Here is a 26,382-nt window from a genome sequence, read left to right as displayed (position 1 = left end):
TGTACGCTTCTCAAAGAGTAGTGGTTGGGCTGAGCAGTTTTCCTGGGGAGAGACTGCCAGGGGAAGGGAAGGAGGGAAAGCTGAGGACAGGGGGCAAGTAAAGGTAGATTGGCTGGAGAGCAGGAAGCACAAAAGAAAGCAAGAAAAGGGGAAATATACGGTTTTCTGGGAAAGGAAGAAGGAAATCACAGGGGAGAAGAAAATGAAATCTTTGTGGGTACCCCACAAAGTCTTTGTGCATACCCCACTTGTATTCACATCAAATAGGAATCACTCCATGGATCTACTCATTTTTCTGAAGGTTTTGCCATCCCCTTTTGTGATGAAGAGCCAGTTTGGTGCAGTGGTTAAGTGCAAGGACTCTTATCTGGGAGACCTAGGTTTGATTTCCCACTCCTCCACTTGCAGCTGCTGGAATGGCCTTGGGTTAGCCATAGCTCTCGTAGGAGTTGTCCTTGAAAGGTGTTGTGAGAGCTCTCTCAGCCCCACCTCACAGGGTGTCTTTTGTGGAGGAAGGCGATAAAGGAGATTGTAAGCTGCTCTGGGACTCTGATTCAGAGAGAAGAGTGAGGTATAAATCTGCGGTCTTCTTCTTCTGAATATTTTAATTGAGTTGGGTACCCAAATGCCAAGGCAGGTTGATCATAAGGCATTCCAGATGTCCTGTGTGGCAAAAGAATTTGGTTGTATGAGGGCTATCTTAAACTTTTAAGCACACACATCCAAGGAATGCCTCCTTCCCACTTCCTTCCCATGCCCAGGAAGGAAGTGGGAAGGAGGCAAGGACCCCTGCCAATTTTTTCAGCGGGTCACTTGCTGCCACCGCCACAGTTTTCCCTGCCGATCAGCTGATTGATGGGTGGAAGGTCAGCCATTAAAGAGCTGGGGAGGTGCTTCACCGCCCCTTCCCAGGCCTTAAACTTGTAAAAGCGGAGGGGGGAGGAGGCACAGTGGGGGCGGGGAGGCAAGGCTGCGTGGCGCTGCGGGGGGTGGGGCAGTGCGGCTGTGCGGCTCGATTGCTAACAGGATGCGGACCGGTACCAGTCCACGGCCCGGGGGTTGGGGACCCCTGTTTTAATTGATTAGAGCTTTTGAGACTTCCATTCAATCTGACAGGACTATTTTTAGAGTGAGTGTGGGAATGATCACACTCCTCCTAATAAATTTAATTAATATTCTACAAATGAAGACCACTTCACATGTTACAGCCAAGGCAGTTTGTATTCAGAGGTCTCCACTTTTTCTTTCAGTCAGTTGTGAGTGGCTCATTCCTCTTAGTTACTTGAGGGTGTCCCATTGGGGCAAATAGCAACCCAATAGCAATTGCAAATGGGACCATTTTACATTGTGGAAATGACATGGAAGCTAAAGCCCCTTTTCCATATGTGCCTTGGTTCCATTCTGAATTGGGCTATGCTTGTGTGGAAATGGTGGGGAACCCATAACTCATGTCAGACTAGAAGACAGAGCAGGAGTCAAAGTCACAATCAGTTTAAACTGTAATGTGTAAATCACCCCAAGTCCCTTTAGCATTTCTTATACAATATTCACCTGTGATCTTTTGCAATCAGTTTTGGTCCTGGATTATTCCCCTCATACTTAGCAATTTGATAGTGCACTCATGAATAATATAGTACTGGGCAGCACATTACTGGTGACTAGTCTCTAGACAATATCCTAATACCCCATGAGCAAATTCCCTTCCTGGGGGGAAAAGCCTAATATGTATCATTCCCTCCCCATTGCATCACAGCCTGTTTGCAGTTATCTTGAAATGAAAAGATGTGTCTGGATGCTTTACACCTGAAACCATTTCCTTTTATGTAGTTCCAGTTGTGTCACTCAGTATATCAAAGGATACAGCTATCTTGGTACACTTCTGAAATTATTGCTAGAGGTTTCAGTTAAAAAAACCTGTGAAGGACATTGTTTTTACCTGTTAATTTCCATGGTGTTTCCTTTTCCAAGCAGTCCTTTGTGAAAGAACTGTATTGATAAAGACCCTTATTGCCACCCAAACTGTGATATAGGATTATTTTCCTGTGAATGGCTCCCTGAGAAGGCAGTTTTAGTAGTTTAGCTATTTTGGCACTAAAAGCACTCTGTGCTTTTCTCCTTCTCTCTCTCTTTGTTTGAGTCCATGGCCCTTGGGCAAAAAAAAAGAATCGTCTTTCCATTGTGCTGTCTTTTGTCTATTCCCTTCAAGCCTTAATTGATGTGAGAGCTTATCTCTGCCAACTCTGTTCTCTGCCTCACCTTTTCATTTTCAGCCTCAGTTATTTACTTTTGTTTTTTTTTTCTGTGGAGGGGGTGCTGAATGTTGATCAACCTTATATGAAAGTATTATGTTTTTGGCAAAAAATATCTTTTAAATTTTTTTAAAAAATGTTTTAAAGTGCAATATGAATGGTGGGGAGGATATGATGAAAAGTTAAAGGAGTGGGGGGAGAAGCCAGTAAAAAGTTTTAAAAGTGCACAGACCCGTTGAAATAACAACAAATTGTTGGGATGCATGTATACCTGATCATTTTAAGTAGCAATAATATGTATTTATTTATTAAATTGGTGGGGGAGGGGGCCCAGGACAGTCTACAACCATTTTAATTCAATGCAATGTAAAACAAGTTAAAACCATACAATTATAATGTTAAAAACATTCAGATTGTTTAAACATTTTAAATTAAGATGGCAGTGCTAGCATTCAATCATGGGAGGAGGGGAGGGTGCCAGGCAAATGTAAAGAACTGTCACTGACCTCAACCAAGGGTCTGGCAGAACATCTCTGCCTTACATGCCCTGCAAAACTTTAATAAATCAGGTAAAGCATGGATGTCACTTGGCAGAGAGTTCCACCAGGTTGGGGCCTGGTGGAGAAGGCTCTGGCCTGGTGGTTGTTGTTGTTCTGTTGCACAGTCAAGTCCTACTCCTTGCAACCCCATGGACCAAGTCATGCCAGGCCCTCCTGACTTCCAGCATCCTCTGAAGTCTGCTCAAATTCATGTTAATTACATCAATAATGCTATCCTGCCATCTCATCTTTTGCTGTCCCCTTCTTCTTTTGCCTTCTGTCTTTCCCAGCATCAGGGTCTTCTCCAGTGAGTGCTGCCTTCTCATTTGGTGGCCAAAATATTTGAGCTTCAGCTTCAGGGAACAGTCAGGGTTGATTTCCCTTAGGACTGACTGATGATCTTCTTACAATCCAAGGGACTTTCAAGAGTCTTCTCCAGCACCACAACTCGAAAACATGCTCTATTCTTCTGCACTCAGCCTTCCTTATGTTCCCACTCTCATAGCCATACATTACTCCTGAGAATACCATCGCTTTGACTATACGGACTTTTGTTGGCAGGGTGATGTCTCTACTTTTTATTATACTGCCTAGGTTTGCCTTAGCAGTCCTCCCAAGGAGCAAACGTCTTTTAATTTCATGGCTGCAGTCACCATTTGCAGTGATCTTGGATCCCAGGAATATGAAGTCTGTCATTACTTCCATGTCTTCCCCTTCTGTTTGCCAAGGAGTGATGGGGCCAGATTCTATGATCTTAGGGTTTTTGATGTTGAGTTTTAAGCCTGATTTTGCGCTCTCCTCTTTCACACTCAACAAGAGGTTTCTTAGATCCTCTTGACTTTCTGCCATTAGAGTGGTGTCGTCTGCATATCTGAGGTTGTTGATGTTTTTCATCCAGGCTGGCATTCTGCATGATGTACTCTGCATATAAATTAAATAAGTAGGGTGACAATATACATCCTTGTCAAACTCCTTTTCCTATTCTAAACCAATCAGTTGTTCCATATTCTGTTCTGGCAGTTGCTTCTGGACCCTTATATAGGTTTCTCAGGAGACATGTGAGGTGGTCTGATGCTCCCATCTGTTTAAGGACTTGCCACAGTGATCCATACAATCAAAGGCTTTAACATAGTCAATGAAGCAGAAATAGACATTTTTCTGGTACTCCTGTGCTTTCTTCATAATCCAGCAAATGTTGACAGTTCGATCTCTAGTTCCACTACCTCTCCAAAACCAGCTTGTACTTCTGGTAGTTCCCGATCCACATACTACTGAAGCCTAGCTTGTAGGATCTTTAACATGACCTTGCTGGCGTGTGAAATGAATGTAATGGTGCAATAGGTTGAACATTCCTTGGCATTACCCTTCTTTGGGAATAGAATATAAACTGACCTTTTCCAATCCTGTGGCCACTGTTGCATTTTCCAAATTTGCTGACATAATGAGTGCATCACTTTAACAGCATCATCTTTTAGGACTCTGAATAGCTCAGCTGGGCTCATCTCCACTCGCTTTGTTGTTAGTAATGCTTTCTAAGGCCCATTTGACTTCACACTCCAGGATGTCTGGCTCAAGATCAGCGATTTCACCATCATGGTTGTCAAGATAATTGAGATCCTTCTTGTATAATTCTTCTGTGTATTCTTGCCACCTCTTCCTGATCTCTTCTGCTTCTGTTAGGTCCTTACTGTTTTTGTCCTTTAACATGGCCTTTATCTTTGCACGAACGTTCCCTTGCTGTCTCCAGTTTTCTTGAAGAGATCTCTTGTCCTTCCCATTCTATTATTTTCCTCTATTGCTTTGCATTGTTCCTTCAGGAAGGCCTCCTTATCGCTCCTTGCTGTTCTTTGGAAATCTGCATTCAGTTGGGTGAATCTTTCCTTTTCACCTTTGCCTTTAGCTTTCCTTCTTTCCTCAGCTATTTGTAAAGCCTCATTAGACAGCCACTTTGCTTTCTTGTATTTCTTTTTCTTTGGGATGGTGCTGATTTCTACCTTCTGTACAATGTCATGAACCTCCATCCATAGTTCTTCAGGCACTCTATCAACTCTAGTTCCTTAAACCTATTCTTCACCTCCACTGTATATTCATAAGGAATGTGATCAAGGTCAATTCTGAATGGCCTAATAGTTCTCCCAGTTTTCTTCATTTTAAGCCTGAATTTTGCAATGAGTAGCTCATGGTCTGAGCCACAGTAAGCTCCAGGCCTTGTTTTTGCTGTAAGGAGCTTCTCCATCTTTGACTGCAGAGTATATAATCAATCTGATTTCTTTGTTGCCCATTAGGTGATGTCCATGTGTAGAGTCGCCTTTTAGGTTGATGGAAGAGGGTGTTTGTTATGACCAGTTTGTTCTCTTGACAAAATTCTATTAGCCTTTGCCTGGCTTCATTTTGTTCTCCCAAGGCCAAACTTGTCCATTGTTTTGGTTATCTTTTGACTTCCTACTTTGGCATTCCAGTCCCCTATGATGATGAGAATATCTTTTTTTGGTGTTAGTTCTGGACGGTGTTGTAGATCTTCATAGAACTGGTCCACTTCAGCCTCTTCTGTGTCAGTGATTGGGGCATAGACTTGGATTACTGTGATATTGAATGGTTTGCCTTGGAGACAGACTGAAATCATTCTGTCATTTTTGAGAATGTATCCCATTACTGCCTTCCCCACTCTCTTGTTACCTATAAAGGCCACATCATTTCTTCTACAGGACTTTTGCCTACAGTAACAGATGTAGTGATCCTGTGAGTTAAATTCTCCCATTCCCATCCATTTTAGTTCACTGATTCCCAAGATGTCAATGTTCAGGCTTGCCATCTCATGTTTGACCACATCCAGTTTACCTTGATTCATAGGTCTTACATTCCATGTTCCAATGCAGTATTGTTCTTTGCAGCATCGGACTTTCCTTTCACCATTAGAAGAAAAAGAAGATATTGGATTTATATCCTGCCCTCCACTCCGAAGAGTCTCAGAGCAGCTCACAATCTCCTTTACCTTCCTCCCCCACAACAGACATCCTGTGAGGTGGGTGGGGCTGGAGAGGGCTCTCACAGCAGCTGCCCTTTCAAGGACAACCTCTGCCAGAGCTATGGCTGACCCAAGGTCATGCTAGCAGGTGCAAGTGGAGGAGTGGGGAATCAAACCCGGTTCTCCCAGATAAGAGTCCATACACTTAACCACTACACCAAACTGGCTCTCCACAGCTGAGCATCCTTTCAACTTTAACCCAGCTGCTTCACTCTTTCTGTGGTTACTTGTACTTACCCTCTGCTCTTCCCCAGTAGCATACTGGGCACCTTCCGGCCTGAGGGGCTCATCTTCCAGCACAATATCTTTTAGCCTTTTGTTACTGTCCATGGGGTTTTCTTGGCAAGGATACTGGAGTGGGCTGCCATTTCCTTCTCCAGTGGATTGCATTTTGTCTGAGTTCTCCACTGCAGCCTGTCCATCTTGGGTGGCCCTGCATGGCATAGCCCAGAGCCTCATCAAACCACACAAGCTCCTATCCATGGCCTAGTTCAGGCCAGCCAAATATCTTTTGTGCCAGGGACCACCAGAAGGTTCTTATCCACTGATCTTAAATGACCTTTGGGGGACTTACTGGGAGAGGCAGTCCCAAAGGTACGTGAGTCCCTGACCATAAAGGGCTTGAAAGGTAAGCACCAAGACCTTGAATCTGATCTGGTGCTCCACCAGCAACCACTGTATGTGTGCCCTCCATGGGGTCCCCATAAGGACCCATACTGCCACATTTTGTACCAGTTGGAGCTTCTAGATCAGCTTCAAGGGTAGCCCTGCACAAAGCAAGTTACAATAATTCAGCCTGGAGGTGACTGTTGCATGGATTACTATAAGGGGCCAGTTGTCTGACTTGGTGCAGTTGGAAAAATGCCTGCCGGACAATATTGGCGATCTGGGTCCCTGTAGATAATACCACTGCCAATGTTGTTAACTCCAATCAGGAGACACCATACCACATGAAAGCAGTTGATATAGCCCACTCTTTCATATGAGTGAATATTTCTTTGTACTTTATCCAAAATGGGTTCATTGTTTTAGTAACACAGCTGGTGCTGTCTTGTAAGGGGAATGTAACTCTGACTGGTACTTGTATGAGAGATGTTTGTACATAGTTAAGTAGCTGAACTTTGACAAAAATTTGCTACAAATCCATATTAGTGGTGTACTGCCACAATTAAGCAGCATTACAAAGGCATGCCTCTTTCTGTCACTTTCTCACACATTCCTCTAAACTGGACTTTTAATTATCATTTTCCGTATAAAATACTCACAAGTCTTTGTTACGTGGAGCATCCTCTGCTTCATTTCCCAGCAAATTCAAAGTCCTCAGGTTTTAATTACATTATAATTCTTAGTATAGTTTTTCTTCAGGGCACTGCCTGTCCCAAAGATCTCAGGTATTGATTGTGTTGGCCTGGTCTGGACACTGAGGAAAATTTTGCTGTCTGGCTGGTGTACAGTCTGCCTGGTATACCATCTGCTTAGCACACCTGCAGCTAACTGTAGGCAGTAGCGGGCTAGGCCTAGGAGTTCCTAGGTCTTGGAGTGACAGCAGTGTTTGACATGGTTGACCATGATTTGTTGGCCAACCACCTTGCCAAAGTAGGAGTCCATGGAGTGGAAACCCATTAACAGCACAACCATTGCTCTACCAGCTTCACTAGCTCCAGTTTGAATACTGGATCAGGTCCAAGGTTCTGGTACTAACCTTCAAGGCCCTAAATGATCTGGGACCAATGTACCTTCAAGACTGCCTCTCCTGGTATATCCCTCAAAGAGCATTACACTCAGATGAGAAAAATCTCCTGGAGAGCCCTGGCCCAAGAGACAACTAGCTGTCCTCAACCAGACCCATAGCCTTTTTAGCCCTGGCTGTGACCTGATGGAGCTCTGTGCCAAACATCCATGCCCTGAGATACCTAGTTCAGATCTGTAGGGCTTGTAAGGCAGAGATGTTCTGCCAGGTTTATGGTTGAAGACAGCAACCATTTTTAACCTATGATTTTAACCAATTGGTCTTAAAACCAAAGGATTCCCCTTCAAATTCAAAGCTGTGAAGGTCTTCTAACCAGGCCTCAGTCCTGCTCCTGTAAGTGCTAATCTTCACTATTGGTGCTGGACTGATGCTGTGCTGCTAGCCAGGCACTGCACCTTCTGACCTGAAGGTCTCTCCTTATCTTCCTCTGACATTGTTCCTGAGGTTATGAGATGGAGGGGGGTGAATTGGGTGACAACTGGCTCTCTGTTACCAGCCCAGGGCTGGGAAGCTGAGGAATCAGTGTGCTGGTTCCTGACTGAGGATCTATGTCAGGCCCTCAGGGACTGCCACCTCCTGCAGTACTTCTGCCACCGGCTGTGGGTTTGGGTCAGGTCTGCAGACTACCTCTTCCTCAGAGAAGTCCTCTTCATATTGTTGCTCTGCAGGACTTGGCTGGTCCATAGAACAGAAGTTATATAGAGCACTCAGTGTCTCTTGTGTCCCTTTAAATGCAGTCCACTTGACATTCGCCAGTGTCAGTACCTTTATTGGCATGCAGCATTAGTCAATATATATTGGATCAGGATTCCTGTGCCTTATTAGTTGTGTAATTTTTTTTTTAAAAGCATCTGTGTTAGCTGTATAACCTGCATGAAACTGAATGTTAAACATCTGCGGATGTACTTTTAGCTTCTTTGCCTTTTCTATAACATGCACAGTGCTAGGAAATGTACATTACACTCCTTCCCCCCCATAGGATAGACATTTCTTGATTATAAATTCTCATGGTAGCCACTCAGACTCCTTTGATGTCCCATCTCCTCTAAAAACTTAGCTCTTAAATATGCTTCATTTCATTTCTAGCAAAAAGTTTGAACCTACCTGGGTTTTAAGCATCTCATCACTTTTACTTTGGTTTCAGTAGGTTGGGAGAGGAACAATTTTGGGGTATATGGATTATTTTACTGTCTGCAGTTAAGACTCCTGGTCTCAACTCCAACATGATGGCAGTTTCTTTGGACCGGACTGTGGTCATATTAAGAGTGACAATATTTGGGGTGACCACTGGGCTGAGAACAGAGCCTGGTTGGAAGTAGAAATAAGTGCTGTGGATCGCTAGAGCCCAAAAAGAGATTGTCACAATTGCAGATACGTAAGATTAATTTAGTCTTTTAAATCTAGGAGTAAGGTTAGGTACACTTCCAATGATAGATACAAATGCCTAAAATATGTTGAAAAGTAATACCTGTGGGCAATGTTCCCTCTAAACTGCAGAATCTTGTGAGCAAAAATTCTACTTTGTGAGTTACTGGCATTCAAGTTGTGAGCTTCTGGCATTAAAGTTGTGAGCTACTACATAAATTAGTGTGCTCTGGGGTCATCCTTTCTGAGCTAAGACAAAAATGTGTGAGCTGGAGGCTAAAAATATGTGAGCTAGCTCACGCTAACTCAGCTTAGAGGGAACACTGCCTGTGGGTATTATTAATGTGTTGTGGAAGCAGGAGCCACAAACTGAAACACATCTTTGCTTAGAATGAAAATATTTATTTACAATAACTGTGTGGAAGATCCAGAACATAACTGAGAGTGGTTCAATCAGGAACAATAACCCTTTACCTTATTTTACCTTTCTATTAAAAGCAACTGGCTTCTCCTGAAGGCGGCATGTATCTAGCTGACTCACAGTGCTTCAAAACTGTACGTTCACTTTCCATTTTAGAATGGGCAGCTTTTTTATGGCAAGCAGATCTGTTTAAAGGCAGAGTAGTTGCAGGTAACATAATTGGTCTAAAGCAAACTCTCAAAATCCAAAACCATCTGATACTATTTATCAGGACCATGCAAATCAGCAAGAAAGTTTTCTGGAAGTTATTGCTAGTTCTCCAGAACTCATCATCAGACTGGGTATTAAAAACAATAAACAGTGGCGAATAAGACCAGGCCTCAGTTGGGGCTGTAGCTCTTCGGAGCAGTGCTTCGGAAGCTCTGAGCCCAATCTCTCCACAGGATAGAATGGATAGATCAGGTGGGATGCTAGACAATGGGGTTTAAAAATCTGATTAGTGCAAGCACTTCACCCCAAATTTTCTCTCGAGTCATGCCCATGGCCCATTCTCTCCATTCTATCCTGTGGACCCATAGGACAGAATGGAGAGATCTCTCCAAGCTCTTCATTCCCTTCCCCAGCCAGCCCTGAAGAAAGTGAAGAAAGATCGGGGAGACCTCTCCCCAAGGGCTCAGCTCAGACTCTGTGGGGGTGCCCAGTTTCAGCCAGGCAGTGCAGCAGAGCCTGTAGAACAGCCAGTCTTGCTTTGCAGCTATAAGTTATGCTAATGAACTCTGGCATATCTTTTTTTTTTTTTTACAAAATGACCCCTGGAGAAAACCCTTCTTTTAATTCATGGTGCTACAGCCTATTGCCTGTATCCTATAGGATGGTTAGCTGACTTTGATGGGCACAGGGTACAGTTTCCAGTTAACACCTTATTCCACACAATTCAGCCATTCCTTTTTGTAGCTTAATATTACTTGTTGAATAGTGCAAATGCATGCATGTCCTAAAGGTTGAATTTTAAAAACAAAAGTATAAATAATTCTTCCACCACTGTTTTAAAAAAGCAGAGGTATAGCCTCAAATGCAATAATATTTTATTAGACTTCTGAGTGACATTTTTCCTCTTTCTTGAGCACCCTATTTTTATTTCTTTCTGCAGTGCTACAAAATTGTTAGCCTGCAAACTTTGGACAGGGATTTTTTTTCCCCCTTGCATGGAATTCAGAGAGTTCCTTAATTAAATGGGAACATCCACATGACATCATACTAATTCTGAGATTGATTTATTGACTTCCTGGGGCTTTCCCCGTTAAACCTATTTTGATCCAGTTCAAAGGAGAAATGGGGTTGCAGGCTCATCAGCATGGTACAGACACATGGAGGCATACTCCCTCTCTGTAACTGTGGGAGAGTATACTGAATTCTTCCTCCATGTGACTGCAACATTCTGAGAGGCCAGTGAAGGTGTGGAGGGTGAGCACACTTGTGTCCTCTCTGTGCATTGACTGAATGTGAGAGGAGTTCTGTGCTCAGGGTTCTTGTACATCATTAAGGAGGTATAAGCTGATTTTAATTATTTTAACATTTCCATTACATTTTTCTTCATCATCATAAGTGCTTCTATCACAGTCCAAGATCAGCCACTTTCACTGAACAAAGAGGGGGTTTTCTTGTGGTGCAATCCTAAGCAGAATTACACTATTTAGAATTTGCTGTGGTCAGTGGGCTCTGAAGGGTGTAACTTTGTTTAGGATTGCATTGTAGGTGACTTAACATAAGGCCTAAACTACAAGTGAGGCTAGTAGATATGGGTTGTCAGTTCTGGGTTGGAAAAAACCTTGAGATTTTGGGGGTGGAGCCTGGAGAGGAGGGGTTGGGGAGGAGAGAGACCTAAACAGTTTATAATGCCACTAAGTCCACCCTCCAAAGCAGCCATTTTCTCCAGGGGAACTGATCTTTGCATTCTGGATATCAGTTGTAAAACCAGGAGATCCCAGGTTCCACCTGGAGGTTGGCAGCCATAGCAGACCCACAACTAGAAATGTTTAAAACTGTGCTGTCACATGTTGCTTGGGTCTGGAATGGATAAAAACAAACCCAAAAACTCAAAGCCAAGGAATCAGACCAAATTTAATGATAAGGCACTGCGGAACAAAACTGGGAAAGCAGCTTTGAAACAGCCTTTTTTAAAACTTGATGTCATAAAGGCCAGATAAAATGTTATTAGTTTGGTACAAAAATATTTCAGCCTTTGGAAACATATTTACCATTCCCAGTGCACTGAAAATTTGGGGTGAAGTGCTTACACTAATCAGATTTTTAAGGTTTACATTTCTCTGTGTGTGTGGTCTCAGAAGAGAAGACTTGACATACCCCTTGTCCGTTCTCTGAGTCTTTGCACCGTGAGACCTGTTCAGCTATTTAACTAGATCAGGATTTTGGTGTCTGAGGCAGAAAATCAAAATGGCAACTGTTCCACATGGGACACAAATCATTGGAAAGTTCTCATGTAGTGAATTGCACTGGATTTGTTGCTTAAGAGCAAGGTGGTTTTGCCATCTCATCCAGTGAATCTAAAAGTGAGACTTGGATTTTGAAGTCACCCCCTGTATAGAGCTTCAGGGTATAACCTCAAAGTGGAGGAAACCAGGGAAGCACACAACTTTAGATACAAGGACCCTTTCTTATGTCCTCAGCGTGTGGCACCTGCTGTAGAGTATGCATGATGTATACCAGTCTTGTGCTCTCTGCTGCTTGCAGTGTGCACAGCTGGGGACAGCTCCTAATTAATACAGAGGCTTTAAAAATACACACTTGCAATCATTTAAAGCAGCTGGACTTTCCTAGTTACAACTTCTCTTATGCAGTGAAGAGAAACCAATTACATGTGCTGCTAATGTCACATGCCATTTTCCAGCAATATAGCGAGAAGGTGATCTTTTTTGGATTAGAGATACATTTCAATTTAGCCTTTGTTGATTTTTTTACATGAAATTATGTCAACAAACAAACATTTGATACTAGAGTATCATTTTAATCTATATTCAAACAATGCATAGACACAGTTTCTAAATCAGATGATCTGTGTCAGGACCTGTGCAATGTGTGGCCTGCAAAGCAGAGTGAAGCCCCATGAGCCATTTGTGGTGACTCCCCAGTAGCTTAACACTGCTCCATACACACACACCTGGTCTTTGCAATACCCAGGCAAGCAGCAAATACAGTCTATTAAGCTCTCAGTGGGCTACTTTTGGTTTGGTATATAATCAGTGGTGCAGGCCTGTGCTTACTATCCTTTTTTAGAAGTCTCTAACTAAAATTTCCCATTCAGGTCTGCAAAAGTGTATTACCTCATGCCTCATTAGGAAAGTACTTTTGCTTAGACCTTATTTTAGAGTACAGCACCTGAACCACATTGAGGCTTTGCATGATTCAAAAACAACAGAGCCATTTCCATTCTCTATATAGAAATGTTGCATGGGAGGAGGACAGAGGTTTGCTTCTGCCCCCCCCCCCTTTAAAAGGATGTGCATTGCAATGCATTAGAAGGGGAATGCAAAGCTTGCAAATAAAGGATTCACCTGGGAATTGACAGTCCTGAGGCAAAATCAGGCAAAGCCCTCTGACAGTTACAGCTTGGCAGGAAATCCAGCATCTGAGGTCTCCAGGCAAAGTCAGAAGAATGACTGCAGTGAATGGAACCTATTGTCTTTCCTCACCTTTATGCCTATACATGAACAAGGGATTGGAGCATCATTCCTAAAAAGACCTCTTAGGGCACTTGGGCATTTGCAATCAAGAAAGAAAGAAAGAAAAAGAAAGAAAGAAAGAAAGAAAGAAAGAAAGAAAGAAAGAAAGAAAGAAAGAAAGAAAGAAAGAAAGAAAGAAAGAAAGAAATGTCAGAGAAAGATATAAAGTCAGGAAGAGTGACTAGAGAGAAGTTTCTCTCCCTTTATAGCTAGCTTTTCCAGAGAGCTGAAGGTGATGTGACAGAGGGATGGCTGCTTATAATATGAACACTGAACTTGTTTTTGCTGGTCTGTTATAAGACAATGCTTATAATGTTATCTTCTTTCCAAGATGAGAATGTTCTCCAGTGTTTTGAATTAGTGCCCCCCCTCCAAACTCACACTGCATTCTAAAGGCCAAAAAAGTATCAACATCTGTTCCACAGACTAGCATGCAAAGTGCAGATGTGTGTGCAGCCTGGAGTTTTGTGTGAGGTCTGTAAGCTGATGTACTGGTTAGAAGAGGAATAGAAGAGGACCATCGCCAAAACCCTTTAAAAATCAAACTCAGGGAAGCAGCAACACAAAGCAGCAGCCCTTCTTTTCAGATTGGGTTGAGTTGATCAGGAAGGGGTGAAGAAGATGGTGTTTGCACCCCCTACCAGCAAATCCATTCTCAAGTGCCCTAAGAGGAGTGGCATTACTCATACGGGAGGCTTACTCCTTTAGGGCTCTCCCAGCCCCGAAGATCCCAGGCATTGAATGTGCCGGCCTGATGTGGGATGTTGGGGAGGGGTTGGCGATCTGGCTGGTGTACCGACAGCCTAACGCACCAGCCGGCGCCTTACCATCCCTGGTGGAGGCCGTGGCAGGCTGGGCGTTGGAGCACCCAAGACTATTGGTCTTGGGTGACTTCAATGTCCATGCCGACGACGCGGCCTCCAGCCAGGCGATGGACCTAGTGTCATCCATGGCGACACTAGGACTCTCCCAGGTTGTTACAACACCCACTCATCAGGCGGGACACATGTTAGACCTGGTCTTTGCGGCGGGAATACAAGTGAACGATATTGCAATGGAAGCAGTGCCATGGTCGGATCACTTTGCCCTCAAGGCTCGTATGGATATGTCACCCCAAACCCGTTTAGGCGGGGAGCGTATTTTGGCTTGCCCGCGGAGCCTGATGGACCCGGAACGGTTCCTGACGGCTCTGCGGGATACCTGGCCCACTGGCGACTCCCTGGATGATCTGGTAGAGTCCTGGAACGATGGACTCTCCAGGGCCATCGAGGAGATCGCACCTAGGCGTCCTCTGCGCCCCCGCCTTAAGCCGTCTCCCTGGTTTAACCAGGAACTGCGGCAACTGAAGCGGGATCTCAGACGACTAGAGAGGCAATGGCGGCGTACTCGAGACGAAGTGACCCGAACATCTTATAGAGAGAGTTTGAAGACCTATGAGATGGCAATCAAATCCGCAAAGAAAACATACTTTGCGGCTAAGATTGCGTCCGCAACTTCGCGCCCGGCACAATTGTTTGATATAATTCGGGATCTCACCACGCTGCCCCAGGGCAGACTAAATTCTTTCGAATTGGAGATAGGCTGTGAGGCTTTTGCGAATTATTTTGCGGACAAGATCGCATCACTCCGCCTCGACCTCCCCGTCAATTTAGAGACAGTTAACGCAACCGAGGCCCCGAGCATGTCTTCGGACTATATTCTGGACGGTTTCAGCCCCCTCAGCCTGGAGGAAGTTGACAGGATTCTCTTAGCTGCCCGCCCAACAACTTGTAAATTGGACCCGTGCCCTTCCTGGCTTATTAAATCTTGCCAAGGGGATCTCAGATATCCTGTGCGGGACATCATAAACAGATCCCTGACGGAAAAGCTTTTTCCAGCGCCGCTTAAAGAGGCTGTGGTCTGTCCCCTCCTAAAAAAACCATCTTTAGACCCGGCCCAATTGGCACATTATAGGCCGGTCTCAAATTTGCCTTTTCTAGGCAAACTTATCGAGAGGGCGAGGCAGCTACAGACTTTCCTGGAGGACGCTTCCATCCTTGACCCACTCCAGTCCGGCTTCCGCCCAGGTCATGGGACGGAGATGGTGTTGGTTGCCCTAGTGGATGACCTTCAACGGCATCTGGATCGGGGTGGCTCGGCAGTGCTGATGCTGTTGGACCTATCGGCGGCGTTCGATACGGTCGACCATCGGTTACTGACTTGCCGCCTCGCCGACGCGGGGATTCAGGGGCTAGCCTTGCAGTGGCTTTCCTCTTTCCTTGAAGGTCGGGGACAAAGGGTCGCGATTGGGGGGGAGCTATCCCGGAGGCACACACTTAATTGTGGAGTGCCCCAAGGAGCGGTTCTCTCCCCGATGTTATTTAACATCTATATGCGACCTCTTGCCCAGATTGCCCGAAGGTATGGGCTGGGGTGTCACCAGTATGCTGATGACACCCAGCTCTATCTACTTATGGACGACCGACCAGTCTCCGCCCCAGAAAAACTAGATCGGGCATTGCAGGCCGTGGCTGAGTGGCTCAGACGGAGTGGACTGAGACTGAATCCTGCGAAGACAGAGGTCCTCTGTTTGGGCCGTCGTGGACCGGGGGGGGGGAAATCCCCCTGCCGACTTTTGACGGTGCGCCGCTGACGGCGGCGGACAGGGTCAAGAGCCTGGGGGTGCTGTTGGAGCCGTCCCTAAAGATGGAGGCTCAGATAGCAACCACTGCCAAGTCCGCGTTCTTTCATCTTAGACGGCAAGGCAGTTGGCCCCCTTCCTGGACCGCGACGACCTAGCAACAGTGATCCATGCTACGGTCACCTCGAGATTGGATTACTGCAATGCCCTCTACATGGGGCTGCCCCTGTGCCGGACCCGGAAATTGCAGCTGGTGCAGAACGCCGCGGCCCGGCTGTTATTGGGCCTCCCAAGGTGGGGGCACATCCGGCCGGGCCTTCGGGCTCTGCACTGGCTTCCAATAACATACCGAGTCCGGTACAAGGTGCTGGTCATTACCTTTAAAGCCCTATATGGCCTGGGACCTGCCTACCTGAAGGACCGTCTCTCCCCACACATTCCCCAGAGAGTACTGAGGTCTGGGACTCAAAACCTTCTCACCATCCCCGGGCCCAAGGAAGTCCGTCTCAAGACAACCAGAGACAGGGCCTTTTCTATAATGGCCCCCACATGGTGGAACCAGCTGCCGGAAGAGGTGAGGGCCCTGCGGGATCTTACTCAGTTCCGCAGGGCCTGTAAGACAACCCTCTTCCGGTTAGCTTATGCCGACTAGATAAATGTAGCTTATCAGATTTTAGTGAAATATACTGGATAGTTTTAATGTTAAGATTTTAATGTTTTTAGGTTTTTTAAATGTTTTGACTTTTAAATGTATTAACTTTGTACCTTGTTTTATTGTTTTGTCGTTGTTGTGAGCCGCCCTGAGCCACTCTGTGGGAAGGGCGGGATATAAATTATAGCATAAATAAATAAATAAATAAATAAATAAAACTACCAAACTCTTGGCTGGTGAAGGGAGAAATGCTGAAACTGCCTAGGGATTATATGCTTTCTTGTACCTTCTTCAGATGTCAATAGACCTGACCCCAAGGGGATGATGCCCATTTGAGACCTTCTACATTAATTTTGCAGCCTGCCACAGGCATAGAGAACAGTATTGTACAGCTTGTCATCAATGATCTCATGAGCACTGTCCAGTAGGTTCTCTTGCCGTTTACCCACCAATGCCTCTGCGTGTTATGGAAGGAATATGTTTTCAGCTTTAAGTATCTAACTAATTTATCTCTTCTTATTCTAGGGTTTTTCTTCCTTCCTTCCTCTGTTGTTCCAGCTGGAATAATAAAATGTTAAGATCGTGGAATCTTTAGAAGTTAGAACTATCTTTTATACCTAGAGGATGTTTACTTTATTTCTTGCTTTTCTCCTCTATTCCTGAAGCAAAAGCCTTGTTCTGTTTGCTTGTCCATGTATCATTTATGAAATTTTTAGACTGTGAGGTTTAAAGATTCTACCAAACATGGTTTGTCTGCCTTTGGCCACAAGCATACAATACTAATCAGGGTTTCTGTAATCCACCAGACTTTTTCAGTACCATATTTCCAGCAAGGTTTTTTTAAAAGTTTTTAGAAAATATATTCCTAAAGCTACTCTTCCAGAATTGACCAGGACCACTGTCGGTCCAAATTAAGGAGTTCATGAAATTGTCTTTTTTAACTGATACAGCCAGTCTGTAAGTTGCATAAAGGCACTGGAAGCTGTTCATCATTAGTATGAAGTGGTGGTAGGCATTAAATAAATAACAAGGCCAGTGGATGGCAAATAGGGAGAATTTTTCAAAAAGCCACACTTTGTTTATAAAAGCATAACTGTTCCTGACACCATCTGTCAGTGTGATGCTGGCATAATATAAGCTCAACTAATACATTGGAACCAGACATAGGGTTGCTAGCCTCCATGTTGGGCCTGAAGATCTCCTGGAATTGCAGCTGATTTCCAGATGATAGAGATCAGTTCTCCTGAAGAAAATGGCCACTTTGGATGGTGAACTCTGTGGCATTATACCCTGCTGAGATCTGTCCCATCTCCAAACCCTGCCCATCCCCAAGCTGCACTCCAAAATCTCCAGGAATTTCCAAACCTAGAGATGGCAACACTAAGAGCCCTTGCCATGATGGATTGGAAGTGGCCAGTTTTCAGCATGAAAAAATAGCCTAAAAATACACTGCTTGTTATTGTATTAGTTTCTATACCAGCTGCATGAGAGAGCTATTTGCTCCTGTTTTACAAATGTAGGTAATGCCTCTGCAGTGCCTGTCTTTGGGTGGTGTGCATTCGGGACCTCTTATGATTACAATCATGTAGAGGAATTATTCTGTATTGTGAGGAGATCCCCCTTGGCATCACATACATATTCTTCTGGAGAAATCAGTGTACAAATATGTGAGGAAATGTATCATGGAATTGTTTTGATCATTCTTAATATAATGGATGATTATGCCTAATAACACCTTTTTGTAGAATTCAGCAGGCTTTTCCCCTCCAGTTCATGTATGTGAGGAGCTTCTCCAGCCCAGAGTACAAAGAAGATTGCATTAGGCAGCCTGTGACTCTGTTTCATCTTTCAGAGATGACTTCGTAAAAGAGAGAAATCTTACACCTGCTTGGGAGACAGAATCCACGTTTGTCAAAAAGATGCTCTGTGGTTGCCAATTGGATCACATAAAACTGGTCTAGTCAGTTTGAATCTTTCTAGGTAGTTATTTACAGGGGCCTGCATGATAGGCTAGAAGCACAGAAGACATTTCATGCAAAGGGGAAAGGAATTAAACAAGGAGAAAATTTGAAGAGCCTTAAAGATCAGAAACTTGATGAAAGGAACTCTAGGAGATGGCTAGACATTTTGAATTGCCTAAATGAAAATCTGAGAAGAAACTGACAGTACAGTTCCAAAGACACTTTTGTGGGAGTAAGCCCCATTGAACAGACTTGAGTAGATGTGGCCATACCAATACATGCCTCTGAAATCCTTGGTCTGATACAGGGGAGGGGGTGTGGCTCAGTGGTATAGCACAGGGGTGTCAAACTCATTTGTTTTGAGGGCTGGATCTGACATAAATGAGACCTTGTTAGGCTGGGCCATGTTGGGTTGGGCCGAGTTATGTCAGGCCAGGCCATCTGTGTACCTATTTAAGATCAGATAGCAGAGATATAATTTTTATAAAGAACACAGACAAACACAAATATATATTTTTTAAAAATTTAAAATATGCTTAAAATGTTAGCACTCATTGGACTTAAAGGTGCATTCTTTGTATTTCTCCTATGGGATCCAGGGAACTGGGCAAAGGAAGATCTAGCTCTTTCCTTTCTTCCCAGAGACTGGGGTGGGTGGGAAGCCGCAGTCAATAGAAGGAAGAGAGCTTTGGCTCAGTAGCTCTGCTGTGCGATTGAGAAAGCCTGGCAAAACAAGCTATTCCTCCCCCCTTCCTCCCCATGGGAGGAGTCTCAGCCAATGGAGAAAATAGAGGTTTTGCTCTGTAGCTCCTGTGTGATTGAGCAAGCTTTGCAAAGCAAGCTGTTATGCAGAAGGAAGCAAGAGAGAGGGAGAAGAAAGCAGATGACAGCCAGTTGCTTGGCGGCCAGATAGGAGCCCTCTGGGGGCCTGATTCAGCCCCTGAACTGCATGTTTGACACCCCTGATATAGCATCTGCTTGAGTAGACATGTTTAGGATTGAGTCCCTCAGGGCTTCCAAGGCTTGGTGAAATAATGAGCAGAATTTGGTGTGGAATGTCTGTTGCACACACCTTATTCTTGGGTTTTATGATTAACAGGAAAAGTTTTGATTTCCAGTTGTTGTGCTGATCATACTAGTGCTGAAATTATAAATCCATAAAGTCCAGCCCTGTTCACCCCTCACCAATGTCTACAAAATATTGTATTACAACTGAGTGAAAGCAAAGGTCTTCATATGGTCCCACCTTCTAAACCACAGGGTAGAACACATACATTTCCTTCATGATTGGTACATTGCCACATTCATATGAGCCAGAAGTAGCACAAATATACGGTCTCTCTCCATCCTTTAATCATAGCAAAGTACATCAGAGTCTAATTTTCTGTCTTTCTTTCTGCAAGGATGGCTTTTCACCTAACCCAGCGGTGGCTAAACTGAGGCTCAGGAGCCACCTGCAGCTCTTTCACACATATTGTTTGGCTCCTGTGGTTGAGGAGGAACTTAATGCAGGCTTTCTCTCAAGTAAATGTGCTTAGCATTGCGACCTCAGTCAGCTGCTGAGCACTGACCCATAGGTAGGCAACCATTTCTGCCATGTGTGTGAAGTGGAGAAGGAGGGGGAAATAGCCATGCTTGCAGGCTCATCTCCTCTACCACAGAGGTCACCCAGAGACCTAGAGTGGGAAAGAGAGTGCAAGAGCCAAAGGAGCCATTGGAAGGAGGGACGGAATTAAAGAGGGCAGCGCAGGGTTCCTCCTTAGTTTCATAGCTCTTATAGTATTTACTAACCTTGGTGTCAAGGCAAAGAGAGATGAATAACAATGCAAACGGTGGTAATTGGTTTATGTGATACGTGTGTGTTTCCTTCTCCCACTGGTGCCAAAAAATAATTCCCTAACCTTTTCCTTTGGCCTTGGGTCAGCCATAGCTTTTGTAGGAGTTGTCCTTGAAAGGGCAGCTGCAGTAAGAGCTCTCTTAACCCCTTCTACCTCACAGGGTGTCTGTTGTGGCAGGGGGGGGCGGGAGGTAAAGGAGATGGTGACAGTTCTGAGACTCTGAGATCCAGAATATAGGGCGGGATATCAATCCGATATCATCATCATCTTCTTCTTCTCTGGTCTTATGGGGAATGTTACTCCCAGTTTTCTAGCATTTTCTAGCATGGTTGTGTTGTAAAGTGCATACATATGTATTTTATATTTCTATGCAAAGAAAGTATTAAGAGTTTAAATAAAGACATGTGTGTAATATTTGTTCATGTCTTGTGTCTCCTAAACATCTGACATTTATTCTATGTGGCTCGTATGTTAAGCAAGTTTGGCCACCCTTGACCTAACCTCTCAAGCAGAAATAGCTTATTCCAGCAGTAACTTCACCAGTTAAAATTCTTCATCTTGATAAATGCAGATGCACAGCAGTAGTTTACACTCCACTGCACCGGCAATGCAAATATTACAGAAGTACTTTAGTGCTTAAGTTACAACAGGAATAAGCAATTATTTCAAAGTTATCTAGAGTAAGCATTCTTACATTTCATTCAGGAGTTTTCCCTAACTCTCTATCTGTCTTAACCTCTGTGACAGTAACAGAACAGAGAGAGAATATATTCACTTTTCTGGGCTCATACATAGAACAAAGCAACATGTTAGCCAGGAGATGTGAACCCCTCCCCCACTTCAGTCAATGTCTAGAACAACATTCCCCAATGTGCCCATGGTATCCATGGTGCCTGCGTACTCCCTTTGGTGCCTACTAATGTTTTCAGAAAGTAGATGCTGCTATATGGCATGGTTTGTTACTGGCAGCCCTCATTCATAGGAAAGTGTTTCCCACAGATGCGTTAACAGCTACTGGCAGCCACTGGAGGGTCATGAGGACTAGCACCCCCATTCCCTTAGTTAGTGTGTGGTTCCGTTTGTCCTTCATCCTTTTTTTTAAAAAAAATCCCTCTTCTCTTTCTCCCCCACCTCAGACTTTCCTTAATTTCTTTTTATTCCTCTTCTGTGATCCTTTTGCAAAGCAAAAAGGGAGGTATTACATCTGACTTCACTACCTGTGACAGCCATTTTGGGGCTTGGCTTCTGCAGCAGCCATTTTAATTTAAATTTAATTTAAATTTTGGGATTTATATCCCACCCATCCTACCCAGGCAGGCTCAGGGTGGGTAGCAGCATAACAACATAGAGCAACTTCATTAAACCATAAAAATTCATCAATAAAACAATTTACAACCTACAATACAACAGCAGTAAAAACAAATGGCTAGATTCCTTAGGTCTGTTCAAACCTACTACTAATAATTGAATTTCAGTCACTTAACAATAATCCTAGGGCCAACGTAACAGCATACAGCAGGAGGGGCTCAGGCAGGCACTGGCCTCCCAGCAAAGGGCTTCAATGAAATGTCTGGCAGAAGAGTTCCGTCTTGCAGGTCCTGAGGAACTGCAAGAGATCTCACAGGGCCCTGATCTCAATGGGGAACTCATTTCTACAGTTAGGTGCCAGAGCTGAAAAGGCCGTGGTCCTAGCGGTAGCTAACCAGACATCTTTTGAGCCGGAGTTAGGGTTAAAATATCAGTTAAAAACTCACATAGAAATTTGATATTTACACGCATTTAAATGCAAACATTTCATCCTGTAGTTTTTAAGCTTCTCTTGAGTTTGAGGAAGGGAAGGAATAGTCTTCTTTCTCTCAAATACCCTTACCTCTGTTTGGAAAAGGAGCTTTGGCTATGTTCTCCTGTGGTTTATTTTATTTTATTTTTAAGACATTTGGTAGCTATTTTTGTTGTCACTGAGTTTTATGATTCACGGCAATGTTTGCAAACCCCAAAGGAAACACCTATAAACTAGGAAAGAACACTCACAGAATTGTGAGAAAAGGTTTGGGATTTGCTGTTTCGGGGAAGCCCATTAGGAAAGGAACTGTAAACTCTGGTTTGCTTGTGTGCGTGTTTTACAACAGAAGTGAAACAGCTTCTTCTGCTTTGCTTTTCATAGGCCTTTCATAGTGCTGCCACCTCTGATGGAATGGATAAGAGTGGCTCTGGCTCATGCAGGGCACCGCCGCAGCTTCTCTGTGGATAGCGACGATATACGGCAAGCAGCCAGACTCTTGCTGCCGGGAGTTGACTGCGAACCTCGACAGTTGAAGTAAGTCGGTTCAAAGAAATAATATGTTTCAATAACATGGCAGTTCGGGTATGGATGCAGTGTGCAGATGTGCAAGCTGGGTGGGGTTATTTTTGCACATTTGGCTTGTAAAATTAGCAGCTGCATCGCTTTCACCGAGCTCCGTAAGGATCTGCAAGCCTCGTATGTCTGTGTGTTTAAATAGCTGGGTCAAGCTTTTTGTTCGTCTTCTGTTTGTATCCCTCTCCCCCCCCCCCCGCCACCACCTTTGCCATCGGATGCTGTTTTCCTAATGAGAGACTGAAGTGCTCACCTAATTATCTCTGTCTCGCTGTGCAGAATTCGAAGGTGTTATTTAAAAGGCTGTAAAACTGGCTTCGCTTCATTCTCTGTTGCAGTTTAAATAGCATCTTCGCACCAAGAAGTACCTTCAGCTCCTGCTGTAAGATTCTGCTGAAGTAGGTTTTGGGAAGTAGGTTTTGCTGCTAAAGGCATGGCATAATATTTTAGTACAATAAGTGAGGAATGGCCAGTAATTTCCTAATCTTGCTGTAAATGTGGATTTATGCATGTTTTATATACTTTGAAGAAAAGCTTGATACAGCTGTGTACACGTAGAGACAAAAGCACTGGGCTTCAATGCATACTTACAGAATGGGAGAAATGTTTGTTTTTACTGCTAATTGGGAATGACTTGTGCTTCAACATTATGGACCTGTGAAAGCAGAAATTAGTCCTCCAGTTGTGGAGTAGCTCCTGAGCGCAGAAGAGCTGATGTTCATCTCTGCCTTAGAATATCAACCCAACGACCTATATTATTTTTTTCCTATCAGCTTTAACAATCTTTTGCAAAATATCTTCTCGTATGAGAAGTGGATTGTATGTGTATCCCTTGCTATAGCAGCCTACACAGCGCAAGTTCAGATGTTTCTTGCTGCAAGGCAAAAGTAGTCTGTGCTTCTTGTGCTGTTTGGAAGCATACGGCATTCTGTGTCAAGCTAGGCATGGGCAGCATGCCTATACCGATGAACCTGATAGAAGTCCCTCAAAATAAGAGGTACCTTAGAGGAATGAACCTTTCAGTGCATTATTCATGTAATAGATATAACTTTGTACCTCCTCTTAATTTTTGTACTTTTGGTCTCACGGCCCACAGGCGGGGTGGGTTTTTTTCTTTTTCTTTTTGTTGCATTTAGCTCGGCTTCTCACATATATTTATGCATCACTGAAGCCCCAGCAAATCTTGTTTGATTGATTCTTTTCAGTAGTCACTATTTAACTTATACAGCAAGCTAGCAAAACTAAAACCAAAGGCTTCTATATTTCATATACTGCCTGGTAGTCTTTACATTTACCACAATGCATTGTAGTGATGAAACAGGTGAATTGTTGTAAGATCAGCAACTGGATCATCTGCATGTTTGTCCATTGTAAAGAGGGCTGCCAACTCCAGGTGGCATCTGGAGATCTCCTGCTATCACTATTGATCTCCAGATAACTTCCCCTAGAGAAAATGGCTGCTTTGGAGGATGGACTCTATGGCTTTGTACCCTGCTGAGGTCTCTTCCTTTCCCAACTCCCACCCACCTCAGGCACTATCCCCCTCCCAAATCATCAGTTATTTCCAGCTGAGAGCTGACAACCCTAATTGTAAAAGGGTGTAGTAGGAAACCCTGATGGGGACCACATTGCTATGGGAGGGAAGATTTTAACTGTTTCTCCTCACATCAATTTCTTTACCTCAAACCAGCCTATTTGAACGGATATGTGCCTTTTGAGGGGGAGCATACAGGCACCAGAATGAGAATAAATCTTCTCTCTGCAGTCCTGATATGAATTGGAGCTTCCCATAGATCTTCCAGAAGATACTGTACAAGAACCTTCAATAGAGTTTTCAGCATCTTGGATACTTGGCACTTGTATCAGCAACAGGATCATTACTGTGGTGGGCCTGCTGGGCGAGACAGGGCTAGTCTCTTCAGGAATATTTCAGAATCTCTTCAATGTCATTTTTTTTTAAAGTGTGTATGAAAAGATATAAAGGAAAACAGGCAGGTACTACCATGGTTTTGTCTCCTGTGGGACTCAGAGCAGCATTCCTCCCTTTTGTGTTTTATTTTTACAACAACTCTGCGACGTAATTCAAGCTGATGACTAGCCTAAGGTCACCCAGTAAGCTACTATGGCAGAGCAGGGATTCAAACCTGGGCTTTCCAGATTCTATTCTGATACTCTAAACACTAAACCACACTGGCTTCAGTTTGGTGTAGTGGTTAAGTGTGCGGACTCTTATCTGGGAGAACTGGGTTTGATTCCCCACTCCTCCACTTGCACCTGCTGGAATGTCCTTGGTGTCAAGCATCAGTATTTCAAATAATCGAGCTATTGTTTAAATCAAAAACTCGTTTTATTGATAATCCAACACTTGTCTAAGGAATGATACCTTGGAAGTGATACAGAATGTTACATAGCATGGCATCTTAAAGGCTACTTCAAAGACAAAGTTCAGATAGCTTCAAAACATAACATACAGATGTGAATTGCATAGAAGGTTCAAAGCATACTATCAACTACCCATTTGGATACTATAACATCTCTCGGTTCCCACACATTCCTGACTTGCTGATATGTATGGGAACTCGGGGGAGAGGTACTTCTGCTTTACAATTGGAAGATTACTTGCATATCCTGCATTCTTGAGAGCCCACAGGTGGGGGAACTTTGAAGAGAGATCTTTATTCAGAAAAGAGGGATAATAGGAAGGAGGAGGGGGGAAGTATGAACACAAAATGCATACTAAATTAATACTCAGAAATATCATGCTTGACACTTGGGTCAGCCATAGCTCTGGCAGAGGTTGTCTTTGAAAGGGCAGCTGCTGTGAGAACCCTCTCAGCCCCACCCACCTCACAGGGTGTCTGTTGTGGGAGAGGAAGATAAAGGAGATTGTGAGCCACTCTGAGACTCAGAGATTAGGAGTGGAGGGTGGGATATAAATCCAATAACATCATCTTCTTCACCTTCTTCTTCATCAAGTTGATCTGTATAAGTAGTTTCCAATCTTCTGAACAGTAAGTTTATGAACAATGGGTAGATTCACAGGCTCCATTTATAAGGAATATGATTCAAATTAAAAATGGCTATTTCTTAGATATATGCCATATTTAGCATATTCATAGAGGGGTTTTTTAAGGCACCAGTCCTAAAATCAAAGTATTACCTTTTTGCTGCCACAGTTTCCCTGGCAACTGGTATTCAGAGGTACACTCCTCTGAACTTTGAGGTTCATTCAGCCATCATAGCTAACAGCTATTGGTAGACCTCCCATCTATGAATTTATCTGATCTCTTTATAAAACCATCAACATTTGTAGTCGCCCTTACATACTGTGGGAGTGAAATCCATCAGTTAATTTTGTATTGTGCAAAAGAGGATTTTCTTTTGCGTATCCTAACTTTACTGATTGTCAGCTTTTTTTGAGTGCTGCCAAGTTCTGCTACTTTGTGAATAGAGAGAAAAAACTATCTTGCTGTCCACTTTACATTGTTCAGAATTTTAGCAAGCTCTGCTCTCTTCCTCTGACTTACATCATTTTTTTAAAAAAAACAGTTTTATGGTGAATATGCAGACTCTCTTGGATTTTATATGTGAATCTTGGCAGTCTCTGAAATACATTATGAATATCATGATTTGCAAGTGGAACATATGCTGGCTTGACTACTGTAACATGCTCTGCACCAGGGTTGACCTTGAAGACAGTTCAGAAACTTCAGTTTCTACAAACTGCAGCAAGCCATGTGAGTGGGGTGGGCCACAGGAACCTATCACACCTATTTTGCAGTCTTTGCATTGGTTCACTATTAGTTTCCAAGTCCAGCTTGAGGTGCTTTAAAGTTCCTCTTTGCTTGGGGCTGTCCTGGAGCAGA

At 43.8% G+C, this 26,382-nt stretch overlaps 2 protein-coding genes across 2 annotated transcripts in view; both read left to right on the top strand.

Annotated features, from left to right (window-relative positions):
- The window catches only part of PWP1 (PWP1 homolog, endonuclein), a 477,381-nt gene that overhangs the window by 341,297 nt on the left and 109,702 nt on the right, over positions 1-26,382 (top strand). The window lies entirely within an intron of this gene.
- The window catches only part of ABTB3 (ankyrin repeat and BTB domain containing 3), a 350,728-nt gene that overhangs the window by 255,385 nt on the left and 68,961 nt on the right, over positions 1-26,382 (top strand). The window contains exon 5 of the mRNA XM_060245557.1: positions 22,325-22,477. Coding sequence (XP_060101540.1) covers positions 22,325-22,477 — 153 coding nt within the window. The remainder of the gene's footprint in view (positions 1-22,324; positions 22,478-26,382) is intronic.

The sequence above is a fragment of the Heteronotia binoei genome, chromosome 8 (assembly GCF_032191835.1).
Source record: "Heteronotia binoei isolate CCM8104 ecotype False Entrance Well chromosome 8, APGP_CSIRO_Hbin_v1, whole genome shotgun sequence".
NCBI classification, from domain to species: domain Eukaryota; kingdom Metazoa; phylum Chordata; class Lepidosauria; order Squamata; family Gekkonidae; genus Heteronotia; species Heteronotia binoei.
This window is presented reverse-complemented; position numbering and strand designations above follow the sequence as displayed.